Source organism: Maniola jurtina, chromosome 26, assembly GCF_905333055.1.
Source record: "Maniola jurtina chromosome 26, ilManJurt1.1, whole genome shotgun sequence".
Lineage (NCBI taxonomy): Eukaryota > Metazoa > Arthropoda > Insecta > Lepidoptera > Nymphalidae > Maniola > Maniola jurtina.
Genome location: NC_060054.1, coordinates 4799018 through 4819706, shown reverse-complemented (window position 1 = coordinate 4819706; position 20689 = coordinate 4799018). Strand labels below are relative to the sequence as shown.

Below are 20689 nucleotides of genomic sequence, written 5' to 3'. Positions count from 1 at the left end.
ATTTTAGAAGCAATGTTGGTGATTGGTATGTACAAATCACGCTAATATTATAAAGGAGAAAGTTTGTATGTGTGTGTGTGTGTGTGTGTGTGTGTGTGTGTGTGTGTGTGTGTGTGTGTGTTTGTTACTCCTTCACGCAAAAACTACTGGACGGATTGGGCTGAAATTTAGAATGGAGATAGATTATACCCTGGATTAGCACATAGGCTACTTTTTATCCCAGAAAATCAAAGAGTTCCCACGGGAATTTTAAAAAACCTACATCCACGCGAACGAAGTCGCGGGTATCAGCTAGTTAAAAAATAAAGTTGAAAACTAAAACCCGACTGCGATCGTCTTAATAAACGCTGAAATATAATTATAGTAAAAGGGGGTTTCTGTCGCTTAGTATATTTTAATAATAACTATATTTATTTTTATAAACTCAGAATTTGCTCCTCTTTCGTTGGACATCCCACTCGACACAAAAGCAATAAAAAAAAATTTGAGACCTTCACTTTTTTTTTATTTAACATCCGTCAGTCCGATTTTTTTCGTATAAAATATCTAGATAGCCTATGTCACCCGGGCCCTTACGAAGAATCAATTGACACCTCATTCATCAAAATCGTCCCAGTAGGTTAGGCACTACGGTGGAACACATAGAATCTGAATACAAACATACATACATACATACTTACATACATACATAGACTGCTAAAATCATAACCCTTCCTTTTGGCTTTGCCGCAGTCGGGTAAAAAAATACATAATCTTGTGCGCAAACCTTCGTGGGCGAGTCCGACACGTACAGACAAACGGATTGACCCAAGGTGGATGGGCAACGAAGGCTTAGTAAAAGGGTCCCGACTTATCGAGCACGGAACCCTAAAAATTGTGTAAAACACATATTTTAACAAAATCGCTTACACTTGTGAGTGATTGCATAGCGATTGCGACCGCGTGGTGGAATTACCCCGATGCTCTGAAAGTGAAAATACAAGGGGTGTAACGGGAAGTGCAGCTTAGCTTAATCGCTCTTTTCTTTCATACAGCAGTTTAGTGTGGATATTACCAAAGTTATACGAGATACGTATTCAATTTTATTTATGCTGACAACACAATAATTATTATTAAGTAAAACAGACAGACAGACAACGAAGTTAAGTACGAGTATAAGGATTCCTTTTTCATTTTGAGGTACGTAACCCTAAAAATATATAAAACACGACATATTTTTAACAAAGTCGCTTTCAGATTGAGTGATTAATTTGTTACGTGATTGCATAGCGATTGCGACCGCGTGGTGGAATTACCCCGATGCTCTGAAAGTGAAAATACAAGGGGTGTCACGGGAAGTGCAGCTTAGCTTAATCGCTCTTTTCTTTCATACAGCAGTTTAGTGTGGATATTACCAAAGTTATACGAGATACGTATTCAATTTTATTTATGCTGACAACACAATAATTATTATTAAGTAAAACAGACAGACAGACAACGAAGTTAAGTACCCGTATAAGGATTCTTTTTTTCCTTTTGAGGTATGGAAACCTAAAATTATAATATAAAACATGTCATGTTTTATCAAAGTCGCTTTTAAATTGATATATATATATATATTTGTTAAGTGATTGCATTGTGATTGCGACCGCGTGGTGCAATTGCCCCGATGCGCTGAAAGTGAAAATACAAGGGGTTTCTCGAGAAGTGCAACTTAGCTTAATAGCTCTTTTCTTTCATACAGCTTAGTATGGATTTACCAAAATAGTATGAGTGATTAATTTTTAGGGTTCCGTACCTCAAAGGGAAAAACGGAACCCTTATAGGATCACTTTGTTGTCCGTCTGTCTGTCCGTCCGTCCGTCGTGTTTATCAAGAAAACCTATAGGTTATGTACTTCCCGTTGACCTAGAATCATGAAATTTAGCAGGTAGATAGGTCTTATAGCACAAGTAAAGGAATAAATCTAAAAACCGTGAATTTGTGGTTACATCATTAAAAAAAAAAAAAATGTTCAAATTTTCAAAGACAGATAACTATACCGAGTGGCATATGGAAGAGCTTTTACCTGTACATTTTAAAACAGATTTTTATACATTTTTATGCATAATAATTTTTGATTTTATGAATTATTTATTTATTTATTATTTATTTATTTACGGACCCCTGTAACCTGTACTCATGTAACATGGATTATTTTGGATTATTTTGTAGAATTTTTCTTACGAGAGAGAGAATTATACCAAGATAACCCCAAAAGAGTCAAGACTTACAGAAATAAGGAAAACGACACAGAAAGAGACCGGGTATATCCATATGATGATAAGCGTGCATATTTCACAAAATACATATGAGCAAAGCGGTCAAAAGGTCTCAAACCCGGCGACTTCTGTCACAGAGTAATGTGTTCTTGGAAATAAAAGTATTAATCAAGATTAATCGTTTATCCTTAGGTTACGGAGGTCAGCCGATGGTAATCGCGACGTACGTACATACAAATTGTGGGTAGGTAAAATAATATCCAGTAGGCCGATTCCGAAAAACCTGCATCAATCATTATTACAGTCGCAATTGTAGTGATTGGCTGAATTTATGGTATTATTAGAGGATGCCCGCGACTTCAAAAACTCTACCAAATCATTCATTTAAATATACAGCCGCCATATTATTATTTTTTTCAAAAAAATCGGGATTATGTAAGGATTCTAACGATATCCCATACATTCTTTGTTCAGACATTTTGAAGTTATGGCGGAATAAAAAAAAACATAATATTTTAGTGTATCTGTGTAATTCAGCATCTGTGTCAGTTCATACCTGTCAAACATGAGCTTACTCTCGCGTCGCCGAGTCGGAACAATGCGAGATTGTGCGCGGGGCGAAATGGGAATTGTAAAGAAACTGTCCTTATGACTGTTCGCGTTAAACAATACCAGATTTTTTATACGGTAAAAATACCATATAAAAATTAGCATTATTAGTATTACTATTTATTAGTAATTCATCAGATGGAGTAAAAACTCTACATAATCTTTATACTTAATCATTCATTTAAAATACATCCTTTGTTCAGACATTTTGAGGCTATGGCGGAATAAAAAAAAAATATAATACTTTAGTGTATCTGTGTAATTCAGCATCTGTGTCACAGTTCATACCTGTCACACGCGTGCTCACTCCCGCGTCGCCGAGTCGGAACAATGCGAGATTGTGCGCGGGGCGAAATGGGAATTGTAAAGAAACTGTCCTTATGACTGTTCGCGTTAAACAATACCAGCTTTTCAATACGGTGTTTTACTCTATCTAATCAAAATGTTAATGATTTACTTTGTGACCATTTTCGGAAATAAGCATGATTAAATTCATAAACAACAAGTGAAAATTAAACATTTATAACACTCCCGACAAGCGAAGGTTACAGTAACTAGAACCGATTTTCTTGGATTATAGCTAAGAACACTCTCTATCAAGCCACCTTTCAAACAAAAAAAAAACTAAATTAAAATCTGTTCATTAGTTTAGGAGCTACGATGCCACAGACAGATATACAGATACACACGTCAAACTTATAACACCCCTCCTTTTGGGTCGGGGGTTAAAAAGGTACCTACTAATTTGCTATTCTCATATTTACCTAAAATATGGTTATCACTACCTTACTACATTATAAATGCGAAAGTGTGTTTGTTTGTTGATTTGTCCTTCAATCACGTCACAACGGAGCAAAGAATCGACGTGATGTTCGCATGGGACACTGTAGCACTGTAGAGTTACATAGGCAACTTTTTATCCCGGAAAATAGTTTGGTCATAGTTGACATCTGAAAAGCTACGGATGTGAAGTGTGTGAAGTCTTCTAATCCGCACTTAGCCAGCGTGGTAGACTATGGCCAAAACCCCTTCTAGGTAATTCTGAGAGGATATCCGTGCTCCGTAGTGAGCCGGTGATGGGTTGATCATGATGAATGAATTGTTAGGCAATACGCAATTACGAGGGAATCGAAGAACGAACACATACATTGTTGTACACATGGACACCATACTGTTAAATAAAAAACCGGCCAAGTGCGAGTCAGACTTGCGCACCGAGGGTTCTGTACTCGGGAAATTTTTCCGACATTTTGCACAATAAATCAAAATCTACTATGCATAAAAAAAAATCTGTTTTAGAATATACAGGTAAAGCCCTTTCATATTACCCCACTTGGTATAGTTATCTTACTTTAAAAATTGATATACATTTTTTTTTAAATGATGTAACCATAAATTCGCGGTTTTCAGATTTATTCCTGTACATGTGCTATAAGACCTACCTACCTACCAAATTTCATGATTCTAGGTCAACGGGAAGTACCCTATTGGTTTTCTTGACTTACACGACGGACGGACGGACAGACAGACAACAAAGTGATCCTATAAGGGTTCCGTTTATCCTTTTGAGGTATGGAACCCCAAAATGTCTCCTCCAGTAGTTGGGTAAATTGACAGTATTTAAGAGGGCTCCTCCGTCACTCGTTTCATACAATCGTAGTTCCAATTTCATTTGAATATTAAGCAACCAAAGTCCATGAAATTTTGCAGACATATTCTAGAAACTAATATCTATGTCTGTGGTTTTCCAGATTTCTGTTAAAATATTCGGTTTCAAAGTTACGCGGTCTTAAAAAATTTCATACAAATCTTTGAGCCCCTGTAATTTTAAAACTACATATTTTTAGTAAAATCTAAAACACCACAGACACAGATATTAGTTTCTAAAATATGTCTGCAAAATTTCATGGACTTTGGTTGCTTAATATTCAAATGAAATTGGAACTACGATTGTATGAAACGAGTGACGGAGAGAGCCCTGTTAAGCTCTACGGAAAAAGGATACGTTGCGAATAAAAAAATAGGTCAAACCTTGGTCGAACTATAAACTTTTTAGTTCAACCAGAGTCCAGAGCAAAATTAAATTAAAAAAAAACTTAACCAACTTTGGAAAGTAAAGTTGCACTTTTATCCCGTGTGAACGGAAGCGATGCCAACTGGCCTGGCCTGGCCGGGTTCATGTTTTTATTCGCGACAAAATATAAATAAACCGGCAGTAAACTTGTGCGGACGCCATGTTGTTTTGGCGGGAAAGCAAAGAATAATAAAAATAAAGTTTTTATTTTTTAACCGACTTCAAAAAACCGAGGTTCTCAATTCGTCGGAACTTTTTTATTATTATTTTTATGAATGTTCCCCGATTACTCAAAGACGCCTGGACCGATTTGAATTTTTTTTTTGTGTGAAAGCTTCACACTTGGATTTCTAGTTTCTTTTATTATGCTCGCTCGACTTCACACATACATACACGGGTAGAAACAAAAAATATTTTTTACTTTTTAGTAGTGTTTGTGGTTTTTGAAGACGGTTTTATTTTTCTTTTGTATAGTTAATCTCTGTTCTTTCGAGTTTTGTGATAGATTTTATAAAAATATTGTCATTAGAAGAAAATATTTTTTGTCAAAAAAAATCATTTTTTTAATACACTTAGGTAATAGGTATATTTTCTAAATGTTGTGACTAATTACATGGATGTAATATAATTTTATGTGGTTAAAACTAAAAGCATCTAACAAGCTGCCATAATTCAAAGTTTAACTTATACAGTATTTAAAGATCAAAGTCTTGACCATTGCATGCGTAGTGTAATAAAAAAAAAAAGAAATTTACGCGCCATGTTGAAAATTTATATTTGGAACGCGCTAGTGCAGTTCGAATTGATATCACGTAATTAGACACGGCACAGATTAAACAGATATTCGTAACTTCCGATTGTAGCCGGTTTATAATATACGATAAAATAACGCATTGAATATTTTAATACCTACTTAATTTTATCAAGATCTTCTTGAAACAACTTGCTTTGCTTTTTTTTCAATAGCCTATAGTATGATTTATATATAGTATTTAGTTAAAAAACAGCACGGCCTGATTTTAGGTTTTTCAAAAATGCCGTCGAAATATTTTATTTTCCTTGGTTTATTTAGGTCTTTAGCTTTCACGATACTCGGTTGCGAATTTGAGACATTAAATTTCCTTATATTTCATATTATAAAGATTTCTACATGAAACTAAAACCTCTTTGAAAGAAAAATCGATATCACTATTTTATCATTTTTTTAACGTCGTGTCCAGGTCTTGTGCTTGAATAGAAATGTCGTATCATAATCGTGAGGTATAAAACACCATACAGTTGCTCTCTTTTGACTTTCGCTGACTTCCTTCAACTATTAGCGTCTTGTCAACAAAATCTATGATGCATTTAATGCCTACTTTAATCCAACGCAATAAGATTCATTTTTCTTTGCACATTAATCTAATGAAATTGGTAATGAAAACCTGATACGCAAAATTAAATTGCAGTTCATATAGACTCTATTTCAAAGGAATTAAGTTGATTTTTGATTGGCAAATGATGGTTTAAAATTTGTACATGTTTAAAAATAATATATACCGCTTGCCAACGAGACGAAGTGGCGTGATGCTGATGTCTACTTTTATGTATTATTTTAATAAATTATATCGGTCATGTGGTTAGTTCTTATTGCAAATGTCATAAGGTTTCTTTTTGAAATAGTTTTATCTGTGGTAAGTTGTAAGAAAAGTAACTCGGACTTTGAAATTACTGATTGCATCATTTTAAAATGATTATTTTACCGTATTTTTATTACGTAACTTTGTAAAAGTAGGTAGGTAAGTACTTAATAAAAATAAACCTTCAGCCTTCAGCTAAGTAGGTACCTAGATAATGGTACTGATTCTGACGGCAACTTAATTTTAGAATATTCGCACCTTTTTCTACCAATGTAGTAAGAAAAGGACAGACAAACTTAATTTAAATTTAGAACTGTCAAACCTTTTTTTTCTGGCTTTACACAGATTAGCCAGTCAGGTTTCCAGTTAATTATTATATAAGTTAAGGAAAGCCAAGTATGAAGTATGCCCGCCCTTTCTACCCGACTGCGGCAAAGCCAAAAGGAAGGGTTATGATTTTAGCAGTCTATGTATGTATGTTTATATCCAGATTCTGTGTGTTCACCCATAGTGCCTAAACTACTGGACCAATTGATTCGTTGTAAAGGTCCGGGTGACATAGGCTTCATTTTATACGAAAAAATTGACCTAACGGAGTAACATCAAAAAAAGTGGGGGGTCTCCAACATTTTTTTTTGCTATTGTACCTATCGAGTGGGATGTCTGCTATCAACAGTGTCAAACCTTGTTACTTTAAATGTAAAATTTGTGCGTCCTTTTTTAGCAATATTAAAAGGAGGAGGATGCAGATACCTACTCTAAATTTAGTTTACACAAAGACAACAAAATCGGCGTCATTAGATATCTAAGTTCAAGTACTGTGGTTCAAGCAAGGTTAAAGAGAGTTGTAAACATAGCGTAGATCGTAAATAATCCGTATAATGCGATTATATAACAGTTATATCAGTACTGATACTGCCAATGTCAATGCCAAGGCGGCCGCCAAGTATTTCAACAGTTATTTCTATTATGTACAATAACAAATTAGGTACTTATATTATACAAGCTGTTAGATAATATTCGTAACATCCCGGCCAGCTGTGAAGTTAGGAACGTTAGCCATTAGCTGATGCCCGCGACTTCGTCGTAGATTTAGGTTTTTAAAAATCCCGTGGAAACTCTGTGATTTTCCGGGGTAAACAGTAGCCTATGTTACTCTCCGTCCTTTCAACTATCTCTATGCTAAAAATCAAGTCGATTGGTTGCTTAGTTTGGGCGTGAAGGAAGGACTAACAAACGAACACACTTTTGCATTTATAATATTAATATGATAGTTTACTTTTTACTAAGCTAAGTAGGTATTATAGCTACTGATCTCGATCGATTAGCCCCCTATTTCCAAAACTATTCATCAAATCTTCACCAGAACATGTACCTACTTACCTACTAATATCTACTCATGTGGTAGGTAGGTTTTTTACAAAGGTTATCCTGTCAAGTTAGCTCTTAGGCTAACCTGACAGGACAACCTTTGTAAAAACCCAGCCAAGTGCGAGTCAGTCTCGCGCACTGAGAGTTCCGTACTCGGGTATTTTTTCCGACATTTTGCACGATAAATCAAAAACTAATACGCATAAAAATAAATAAAAATCTGTTTTAGAATGTACATGTAAAGCCCTTTCATATGATACCCTACTTGGTACAGTTATCTTACTCTGAAAATTGAAACACATTTTAATTTTTTTTTTAATGATGTAACCGCAAATTCACAGTTTTCAGATTTTATTCCCTTATTTGTGCTACCCTACAGGTAGGTACCTACCCTATAGGTTTTCTTGACAGACACAACAGACGTACAAACAGACAGACAGACAACAAAGTGATCCTATCAGGGTTCCATTTTTCTTTTTGGGGTACGGAACGGAGGTGTTTTGTTACAAGTATCCTAACTGTCGTAGGTAAAAAAAGTTGAAATTAAAAAAAAATACATACATGTACCTACCGCTCTAAAATACCACGTTTTCAACACGCGGTATCTATCCATCTTCGCATTCCGTTCTATCTGATAAACAATCACCGTTGCTACGTATTTGAACTTCTGTTCCTATCAAATCGGGATCTATTACGCGTTTGAATTATAGGTTACCTCGAACCTAAGCCAGTTCCAGACTTGCGCCAAAATCTTCACACTAATATTATAAAGACGGAAGTTTGTGTGTATATATGTGTGTTTGTGTGTATGTTTGTTACTGTTTCACGCAAAAACTATTTAACGGATTTAGCTGAAATTCGAAATGAAGATAGCGGGGATTATACGATGGATTAACACATACTAGATTACTTTTTTTTTATTCCGGAAAATCAAAGAGTTACTCTTCATGATTTTGAAAAGTATATAAATCCACACTGACGAAGTCGTGGGCGTCAGCTAGTCAAAATAAAAGGAAAAACTGACTGACACTGATCTAGCATCGCACAGCTCAAACTGCAGGACGGATGCCGTTTGGCATGCAGATAGCTATTATGACGTAGACATCCACCAAGGTCCAAGAAGGGATTTTTAAAAATTCAACCCCTAAAGGCATTGTGCACTCATTCGTATTAGTTTCGTTAGTGTAATAGAGGTCAGTGATACCACTCTTGAAATATATAAAAAACCGGCCAAGTGCGAGTCAGATTCGAGCACTGAGGGTTCCGTACTCGGGTATTTTTTCCAATATTTTGCACGATAACGACGGACGGACGGACGGACAGACGGACAGACGGACAGAGACAGACAGACAACAAAGTGATCCTATAAGGGTTCCGTTTTTCCTTTAGAGGTACGGAACCCTATTCGGGATCATCATGTCAAATAGGCCATTGTCATAAGGTCGGCCGCACAATGGGGTTGTGTAAGTGCGTAAATGAAGTGTACACAAAAATAGGTCGATTACTACACCAAGCGTACTTGGTTATTCATAGAAAATCGTAAATAACTATTGAGCTGTTGAAATTGTGTATTCGTAGTGAGAAAAACTCGCGCAAAACAAGATAAAGAGTAAAGCTGAATTGAGTGTTGAAAAGAGCGTGGGCAAGTATCTAGCAACGCAAAGCATATTATACAATCAACGATTATATTATTAACTAGCTGATGCCCGCGACTTCGCCCGCGTGGATTTAGATTTTTTGAAATCCCTTGGGAACTCTTTGATTTTCCGGGATAAAAAGTAGCCTATGTGCTATCTCCATTCCAAATTTCAGCCGAATCCGTTCAGTAGTTTTTACTTGAAGGAGTAACAAACATACACACAGACACACATACAATTTTTCTCCTTTATAATACTAGTGTGACTAGTGTGATATGTAAAAAAACCGGCCAAGTGCGAGTCAGACTCGTGCACCGATGGTTCCGTATTACAGTCGTATTTTTTCGACATTTTGCACGATACCTACATAGAAAACTATCACACTAATCACACTATCACACTTCACGCTAATATTATAAAGGCAAAAGTTTGTGTGTTTGTGTGTGTATGTTTGTTACTTCTTCAAGCAAAAACTACTTGACGGATTTGGCTGAAATTTGAAATGGGGGTAGATATTATCGTGGATTAGCACATAGGCTACTTTTTATCCTGGAAAATCAAAGAGTTCCCACGGGATTTCGGAAAAACCTACATCAGCTAGTTATGCATAAAAATAAATAAAAATCTGTTTTAGAATGTATACAGGTAAAGCCCTTTCATAGTTTCATATGAAACCCCACTTGGTATAGTAATCTTACTTTGAAAGTTGAAAATAATAATTATTTGTTTTTAGAGTTTAGAGGAGAACCGCTTTCTATGTGCAAGTCGGTTAAAACACAGAGATGGCGGCATCAAAACAGCAGTTCTGTTTGGCGGCCATTGTAACGGACGGAAGTTATACGAACGTTACTTCCATCTGACAAAGATCTGAACTACTCTCAAGTTTACCTCCAAAATTGCTCAAAAGGTAGTTATTATCATAGATTAAAGAATATGCTTACCCATCAGCACTAACAAAAGTCTCCTTCGCAGTGACTCCGTTGAAATGTATCCGATTCTCAATCTCACCGTCCACTAGAACGTCAGTCATCACAAAATTCACCATTTCCTTATTTAAATGCCGCCTTAAATACCTAATCTCGCTTAAAATCCGTTTGTTATCCACTACAGTACCATTTGACTTAGTATTAGGCATAGGTCCATGCCGGTGCCTCAATTTGAAACTGTTTAGTCTATGGGTAGAATTTGACATTTCAATGTCAATGTCAACGTCACTGTCACTGTCACTGTCACAGTTTATTGAGCCGAGGAGCAACAGCAGCAGTATAGGAGTACGCAACATTTTCTTCCACGATAAAACAGGTGGTAGCTTTTTCTTCGCTTTTGGTGATTTTAGCTCCATTTTGAAATCTGAAACAAATAGATGTGTCATTTAGTTTTTATCCTTTTCTTATTTCAGTAAAATGAGAGGGGAATTAATTTTAAAATGTAATTGACGGCCTCACTGGTTTGATGCAGGTTTTGCGGAATCGACCTACAGATCTACCTTGATCCATTTTTAGGGTTCTGTACCTCAAAAGGAAAAACGGAACCTTTGTAGGATCACTTCGTTGTCTGTCTGTCTGTCCGTCCGCCCGTCGTGTCTGTCAAGAAAACCTATAGGGTACTTCCCGTTGACCTAGAATCATAAAATTTGACAGGTAGGTAGGTCTTATAGCACAAGTAAAGGGATAAATCCAAAAACCGTGAATTACGTCATTAAAAAAAAATTAAAATGTGTTTTAATTTTCAAAGTAAGATAACTATACCAAGTGGGATATCATATGAAAGGGCTTTACCTGTATATTCTAAAACAGATTTTTTATTTATTTTTATGCATAATAGTTTTTGCTTTATTGTGCGAAATGTCGGAAAAATTACCCGAGTACGGAACCCTCGGTGCGCGAGTCTGACTCGCACTTGGCAGGTTTTTATTATTAACCTCATTAACAAACCAAACAATCAAAATGTTTGTTTGTTTCCACTTTACTCAAACTTCAAGATAAGATAACAATGAGATTGATGCTATGATTTGGCCAGGAAAGGCTGTAGGTAGGTAACCTAACTAATAAAATAGTTCTGTTTCACTATTCTAAGAGCTGTTTATGTCACAATATCGTTTAAAACTATTAGAAATTCATGTCCGCGCAATTTTTTAGTTTTTCTAGGTACCTAGTCTCATAATAAGTAGTAAGTACCTAGTCTCTAGAGGGGTCTCTCCGTCACTCGCTCCATACAAACGTAGTTCCAATTTCGTTTGAATATTAAGCAACCAAAGTCCATGAAAATTTGCAGACATAGTCTAGAAACTAATATCTATGCCTATGGTTTTCCAGATTTCAGTTAAAATATTCGGTTTCAAAGTTACGCGGTCTTAAAAATTCACATACAAATCTTTGAGCTCCTGTAATTTTGAAACTACATATTTTTAGAAAAATCTAAAACACCATAGGCATAGATATTAGTTTCTAGAATATGTCTGCAAAATTTCATGGACTTTGGTTGCTTTATATTGAAATAAAATTGGAACTACGATTGTATGGAGGAAGTGACAGAGAGAGCTCTGTTAAAAACACGACTGTCTTGCCAAAAAACCGGTCAAGAGCGAGTTGGACTCGCACACGAAGGGTTCCGTACCATCGACCATCGTACAAGATATACAGGATATACCTAACACTTTTATGTAGCGCCATTCATGTGATTTAGTAAATTATTTTTTCTTGAACACGTTTAAATTTTGTTTTTTGGTGATGTAACCATAAAACAGTTTTCGGTTTTTTTCCTTTATTTTTTTTTATAAGACCTACCTCCCTGCCATTCACGATTTTAGGTTAACGGGAAGTACCCTGTAGGGTTTCTTGACAGAAACGACAGACAGACGGACAGACAGACAGACGGATTGACAGACAGATAACAAAGTGATCCTACAAGGGTTTCATTTCCCATTTTGAAGTACGGAAGCCTAAAAACTAATAAAAAAAAATCTCATTCAAACTAAAAAGTAAAAAAAAAAAATGGCACCTCATAGCCGCTATATTGAACTATTTCCAAAAAAATTGTAGCCATAATCGCTCAGACCTCGGGAATCAAAATCTAAAAATAAACGTCTGATCTTTGCTTGTTGGATGGAAGGATGAATTAATAAAAACAAAAAAATTGTCTACGGCGCCAATATTGTTTCTAGCCTACTAAGGTCTATCCTATTACATACAAGTATTTACCACACAAGCTTAATATCATATTTCGCTATGGAGTCGTCATATTTTCTAGGGTTCTCTACGGTTTTTCTAGGATCAGCATTAAAAAACCGGCCAAGTGCGAGTCAGACTCGCGCACTTGAGGGCTCCGTACTCGGGTATTTATTCCAACATTTTGCACGATAAATCAAAAAACTATTATGCACAAAAATAAATAAAAATCTGTTTAAGAATGTACAGGTAAAGCCCTTTCATATGATACCCCACTTGGTATAAATATCTTGATTTGAAAATTAAAACACATTTTTTTTTTCTGTGATGTAAAACACCACCAAACCACCAAAAATTCACGGTTTTCAGATTTATTTCTTTACTTGTGCTATAAGACCTACCTACCTGCCAAATTTCGTGATTCTAGGTCAACGGGAAGTACCCTATAGGTTTTCTTGACAGACACGATGGACGGACGGACGGACGGTCGGACGGACAGACAACAAAGTGATCCTATAACAGTTCCTTTTTCCTTTTGAGGAACGGAACCCTGAAAACGATTCCAGGATCATTCGTTGTCTGTACATCTGTCACAGCCAATTGGCTCTTTAAAATCGAACTTTAATTAAAATGCCCTTTACACTTTTCGATATAAAATGGGCGTGTGACCTTGTAGCCTTGGAGCGAGAATGTAAATATGCCCATAATAAATCGTGGCTTGCATACACCACTGACCTATACCAATACAAGAACACTGGACCTGCGGTTTTATGATAGATGCAGTAAAACCTGCATCAATTATTATTGTATTACAATCTGTATCTCGTGAACCGTAATAGGTAGAGATTTGACGCTTTCACATACATACATACATACATACGTACATACATGTGTGTTTGTATTGCTGCTGTAACAACAAATAATATAACTTTCAAAATGGCCGCCATGAAAATTTAAAAGTGTTTTCTTGTACGATGGCACGGAACCCCCTCGTGTGTGTAGTATGTGACCCACGGCACTTGATGCACAGATATATATTGTAACGCACCTTAGAATTAGGAGTAAGTATCAGTAAAGCATGCTAACCACAAACAACTCTTTTATTTGGGCCTCCAACATTACACGAGTACGTCTGCACTTCACCAATTTTTATTGCCAGTTCATTACACTCAATGGGACTATTCGAATCGGCACAAAAATAACTATCATTTTGTATTCCAGTATGGCACACCTCTTCCAGCGTACGTCTATTTAATACGTCTATGTCTGTGCTTGCATATGAGTTGGCAAAATGCAAGATGACGTGTCACCTCGATGGAAGCTACGTTCGATGACGTGAAATGGCGTGATTCGGTGGCGGAAGAGTCGGCGACTTATACCTTACGAGTCACGACACGACACGGATACGACACGACGTGGATCCGACACGACGTGGATAGGTTTTCGAACATATATCCATGACAATAAAAAGTTGTCTATGTCAATTTCCGGGACCCAAACTACCTTTGTACCTCGTATAAATCGGTCAAACGTATTGACTTTTAAGAATCATATGGGAACTCTTTAGTTTTCCGGATAAAAAGTAGCCTATGTCCGTCCCCGGGATGTAAGCTAACTCTGTACCAAACACTAAAATCAGTTAAATTGTTGGATTGTGAAAAGCTAGCAGACAGACAGACACACTTTCGTATTTTTAATATTAAATAGTATGGAAGTATGGATTATAGCGTCGCATCGATTGATAATAATGTCGTAGAATGGTCGTAGAGTAAAAAGACTCTCAAGTGAAGTGGTAATCAAATACAGTCTCTTCAGGACCGATTTTCACTTTTCTAGTTTAAGTAAGACATTATTATTTTAACGAGAACCACTCGAATTAGTAAAACCGGTCAAGTGCGAGTCGGAATCGCACACAAAGAGTTCCGTACCGTCGCGTAAGAAATAACACTAATTGTTAATTTTTCCAATGGCGGCCATTTCTACATTAAACTCTTGTATACATAATATATTAGGTAACTAGCTGTGCCCGCGACTTCGTTCGCGTGGAATAGTGACTTTTCGGGCAGCATATACTCTGTACGTTAAAAATGTTCGCCGTGATTCTTTAAATTGACATAACTTTTTTATTTATGAACCGATTGACATGAAATAGTGAAGCTTACTACAATATATTAGTGAAAACCGTATATAAATCGAATAAGCCGTTTCTGATATTAGCGCGCACAAACACACAGACAAACAGACAAAAAAATTAATTACAATTTCGGGTTCGGCACCGATATAATAACAACCCCTGCTACTTTTTTTTATATATTTCCATTGTACAGACACCACTTTTCTACAATTTTATTATATGTATAGATAAATTAAATTATTTTATTTTTATTTTCTGTGTTTGTGGTTACTGAAGTCGGATTTTATTTTAATTTTTTTCGTTTTAAGATCCGTTACCCTAAAAATATTAAAACACTAGCGACCCGCCCCGGCTTCGCACGGGTGTTCCGGGATAAAATATTATAGCCTATACGGATTCGGAAGAATCCCTCTAAGTAATGGTAAAAGAAATTTTGAAATCGGTCCAGTAGTTATTGAGCCTATTCAATACAAACATACAAAAATACAAAGGTTTCCTCTGTATAATATTAGTATAGATTTAAATATGTACCTACGCATGATCATTTTACGCAGAACCCATGCGTTTTCCTTAACACATGCGTTCGAAGTAAGCAAATAGGTGTTTAGAGTTAGATTCATAGAAAACTGTGAATCATTATTAAATCGGTTATATGCATTATGTAGAATCCAGACCCAAAATAACTTGTTCAGAGAATTCATAGGAAACTATTCGTCGTACCTCAAAAGAACCCTTAAAGGATCACTTCGTTGTTTGTCTGTCTGTCCGTCTGTCGTGTCTATCAAGAAAACCTATAGGGTACTTCCTGTTGTCCTAGAATCATGAATTTGGCAGGTAGGTAGGTCTTATAGCACATGTAAAGGAATAAATCTGAAAACTGTGAACTGGTTACGTCATTAGAAACAAGTGTAAATTAAAAATTTATAACACCCCCGACAAGTGAAGGTTACACTAACTAGAAAAGAGCTGATAACTTTCAAACGGCTGAACCGATTTTCTTGGATTACAGCTAAGAACACTCTCGATCAAGCCACCTTTCAAACAAAAAAAACTAAATTAAAATCGGTTCATTAGTTTAGGCACTACGGTGCCACAGACAGATACACAGATACACAGATACACACGTCAAACTTATAACACCCCTCTTTTTAGGTCGGGGGTTAAAAAATCAAAATGTTCAATTTACAAAGTAAGATAACTAGGTATACAGTGGGGTATCATATGAAAGGGACTTGCCTATAGATTCTAAAACAGATTTTTATTTATTTTTATCCATATAGTAATAGTTTTTGATTTATCACTTTTGGCCGGTTTTAAATCCCGTAGGAACTCTTTGATTTTCCGGGATAAAAAATTGTCTATATTAGTTTCCGGGATGCAAGCTAGTACCTCTGTACCAAATTTCATATAAATCGGTTAAACAAGTGGCCTTTAAAAATTCTGTGGGAACTCTTTGATTTTCCGGGATAAAATGTTCTTCCTTGGGACATAAGCTAACGCCAAACAACAAAATCGGTTAAACTGTTGGGCCATGAAAAGCTAGCAAACAGACAGACAGACACACTTTCGCATTTATAATATTAGTAGGTATGGATTTCCATCGCCCAGTATTTAAATCGAACGGGAATTGAATCCACGTCCTTTAGTCAAGAGGCATGACAACAACACATGCGGTCAAGTGCCCATATTTCATATAATTAAGTTAATAACATACCTAATTATATGATCGGCCAGTCGATTTTTAACCCCCGACCCAAAAAGAGGGGTGTTATAAGTTTGACGTGTGTATCTGTGTATCTGTGTGTCTGTGTATCTGTGTATCTGTGTATCTGTGTATCTGTCTGTGGCATCGTAGCGCCTAAACGAATGAACCGATTTTAATTTAGTTTTTTTTGTTTGAAAGGTGGCTTGATCGAGAGTGTTCTTAGCTATAATCTAAAAAAATTGGTTCAGCCGTTTAAGAGTTATCAGCTCTTTTCTAGTTTTCTTGTAGAAAAGAAGGTTAGATAACCGTTAGGTTCATAATATTATGTCAATTGACAAATGTCAAGCTGTCAAGATGGACGTTGCCTAAATACATAATTATTTATTTGAAAATGATGTTTTGGAAAACTCAAATACTTTGGATCGTCGGGGGTGTTATAAATTTTTAATTTACACTTGTATACCTATACAAGCTTTTTGCCGCTATTTCGCATGGTTAAGGAATAAACATTAAGAGGGATCTCTCCGTCACTCGCTCCATACAAACGTAGTACCAATTTCATTTGAATATTAAGAAACCAAAGTCCATTAAATTTTGCAGACATATTCTAGAAACTAATATCTATGCCTGTGGTTTTCCAGATTTCTGTTAAAATATTCGGTTTCAAAGTTACGCGGTCTTAAAAATTCACATACAAATCTTTGAGCTCCTGTAATTTTATAACTACATATTTTTAGAAAAATCTAAAACACCACAGGCACAGATATTAGTTTCTAGAATATGTCTGCAAAATTTCATGGACTTTGGTTGCTTAATATTCAAATGAAATTGGAACTACGATTGTATGGAGTAAGTGGCGGAGAGAGCCCTGTTAACAATTATGATTTTCCCTGAAGGGAGGCTTCGGTCGTGGCTAGTTACCACTCTACTGGCAAAGTCGTACCGCCAAGCAATTTAGCGTTTCGGTATGATGCCGTATAGAAACCATAGGAGTATGGGTTCAATGAAAACTGCCATACCACAGATTAGCCCGCTTCCATCTTAGACTGCTTCATCAGTCATCACTTACCACCAGGTGTAATTACAGTCAAGGGCTAACTTAGCCTTTAACTGAGTCTAGAGATTTAGGTAAGTATTAAAAAATCCCGTGGGAACTCTCATTTTCATGACATGTGTATCTGTGTATCTGTCTGTGGCATCGTAGCTCCTAAACTAATGAACCGATTTTAATTTAGTTTTTTTTATTTGAAAGGTGGCTTGATCGAGAGTGTTCTTAGCTATAATCCAAGAAAATCGGTTCAGCCGTTTGAAAGTTATCAGCTCTTTTCTAGTTACTGTAGCCTTCACTTGTCGGGGGTGTCATAAATTTTTAGGATTTGGCTGAAATTCAGAAGTCGCGGGCGTCAGCTAGTAATATAATAAACTAGCCGATGCCCGCGACTTCGCCCGCGTGGATTTAGGTTTTTCGAAATCCCGTGGGAACTGTTTGATTTTCCGGGATAAAAAGTAGCCTATGTGCTAATCCAGGATATTATCTATCTCCATTCCAAATTTCAGCCAAATCCGTCCAGTAGTTTTGCGTGAAGGAGTAACAAACATACACACACACACACACACGCACACACATACGAACTTTCGCTTTTATAATATTAGTGTGACAACATAAAACTGACATATTGTAATTTAAGACCGTTATTTTTTTAATCCGATTAATAAACTCACAATAAGTATAGCAATAATCTTATGAGCAGCTCAATGCAAACCCGATTGACGATTGCTATCATGCATTTTTAATTTTTTAGGGTTCCGTTTTCTAATGGGTGCGAATAAGACTCAGCTGTCCGTCCATCTGTATGTCAACGGAATGTATCTCGTGAACCGTAATAGGCTTTTTTTTATCTCCCTCGTCTGGCTTTTACAATGATTAGCCAATGTCAAGTTTGTAGTTTGTAACAAGTTAGCTAAACTATACGAGTATGGACCCCTTCTGTACCGGCGCTCGCCGACACACGCACGGCACCCCCTTAGAGCGCTTTCCAGTCAGTTTTAACAAAAAAAACACTCCAAAAAATCACAACACGCGCGCCAGCAAACGCCACCACAGACGAAGTCACCGTAATAGGCAGAGAGTTCATATTTTCGTAGAATGTGTATTTCTATTGCTGCTATAAGTAATAACAGATAATAAAAATTTCAAAATGGCTGCCATGAAAATTAAAAAAAAACCGGTAAAGTGTGAGACGGAATCACACATGAAGGGTTCCGTAACATCCTACAAGGTATACGCACTTTTATGTATATTAGTAAATTATTTTTTTCGTGAAAACATTTTTTTTTGTGATGTTACCACAAATTCACGGTTTTTGGATTTTTTCCTTCACTTGTGCTATAAGACCTACCTACCTGCCAAATTTCATGATTTGAATACAACGAGAAGTACCATATAGGTTTTCTTGACAGACACGACGCGACGGACAGACTGACAGACAAACAGACAATGAAGTGACCCTATAAGGGTTTCTTATGCCTTTTGAGGTACGGAGGCCTAAAAATTAAAAAGGATTATACGGAACCCTTCGTGTGCGGATCTGACTCGGACTAGACCGATTTTTGTCATTAAAATAAGGAAAATAGGTATTCTAATAGGTACCTATGTATGTTTGTGGCTGTAACTTGATAAAGTAAGACCATATTATTTTCTAATTTCACTGAATAATTAAAGTGGCTCATTAAAATGTGTTTGTTTTATATTTTAATGTATAATTAACTAATTCATTAGACAAATAGTTGATAACTGAATAAGTAAATAAGTAAATAGGTAGGTATAATATGCTCATATTTGTTTTCCAAATACCTATTTAATTTGCAGAATACATATGTTTGGAATTTAAAATTCAAATAGGTAGGTAGTGTAGAGTGCCTTTTTGCAAATACATAGGTAGGTACATATCACATCACATCACACTAATATTATAAAGGCGAAAGTTTGTATGTGTGTGTGTGTGTGTATGTTTGTTACTCCTTCACGCAAAAACTTCGGATTTGGCTGAAATTCGGAATGGAGATAGATAATATTCTGGATTAGCACATAGGCTACTTTTTATCCCGGAAAACCAAAGAGTTCCCACGGGATTTCGAAAAACCTAAATGCACGCGGACGAAGTCGCGGGCGTCAGCTAGTAGTATGAGGCTGGGAGACGCCTCACCTCATACCCCGATTGCCATGTCAACCTGTCGCGGATTATAATTGATACCTACGTACCTACCTACCTAACTTACAAGCTGATACTTTAAATTTGAATTCAATTCAATTCAAAATATTTTTATTCAAGTACTTTTGAATCATCGAGTGCCTCTACCACTGGTTCGGAATGCTTTTCCTACCGAGAAGAACCAGCAAGAAACTCGGCGGTTGCTCTTTTCAAGGATTTGATGTACAATATTATGCCATGTCCTATAAAAGTCCTGCGCATTGCTGGGGCGAGCAATAAGTCAAATCTTCCTTAACTTTTCTCTCACGAAATTACCCAATCAAGAGTCAAGACTTAAAAAATAAAAAAAATACGCTCAATTTCACAGATCACTAAAATCAGGGTTGAACTTTAATAACTTAAAAAAAAATGGTTCACCCACCTGTCGATCCGTTGACACGGTCCAATCTACTGAACTTTTACACGAACATTTCACTTAAAATCACTTTTAATTCAAACTTATATCCATTATAACACCAAATAAATCAACTTCCTGAAGAATTTCAACGTTTTTTATTGAATAAAACTCGATAAAATCGCAAATTTATGTGATAAAAGTTTTCGTGCGTAATTTTGGCGCGGTGTTTTAGCGAAAAGCAACACGACCACTCCCGATGGGCGTTTAGCCAACACTACTAAAGTTGAAAGAAGTAAAGTTAAAACCAGGGCTGCCAGGTAGAAAATGCACAAATCGTAGTAAAAAAGTCGTGCGCCCAGAGGAAAAATGAAAAAAAAGTCGTATAGCTATTAAAATTTTCGTTGTATAATGTTGTATAGACGCAGGCGTTACTTTGCGGAAGGATATACAGATCTGTAATAAATGCATATTAAATGTTGATGATGATATTGATTGTGTGGCGTTGGTTTTGCCATTGCTTGCTT

The 20689-nt window shown here is 36.2% G+C and overlaps 1 protein-coding gene across 3 annotated transcripts in view; it reads right to left on the bottom strand.

Annotated features, from left to right (window-relative positions):
* Positions 1-20428, bottom strand: part of LOC123878878 — a 60732-nt gene extending 40304 nt beyond the window's left edge. For all 3 annotated transcript variants that reach the window (XM_045926252.1, XM_045926253.1, XM_045926254.1), the window contains exons 1-2: positions 20190-20428; positions 10492-10900 (exon numbers count right to left, since the gene is read on the bottom strand). In XM_045926252.1, the coding sequence (XP_045782208.1) occupies positions 10492-10892 (401 nt within the window). In that variant the 5' untranslated portion in view covers positions 10893-10900; positions 20190-20428. The remainder of the gene's footprint in view (positions 1-10491; positions 10901-20189) is intronic.
* Positions 20429-20689: the final 261 nt, after the last annotated feature.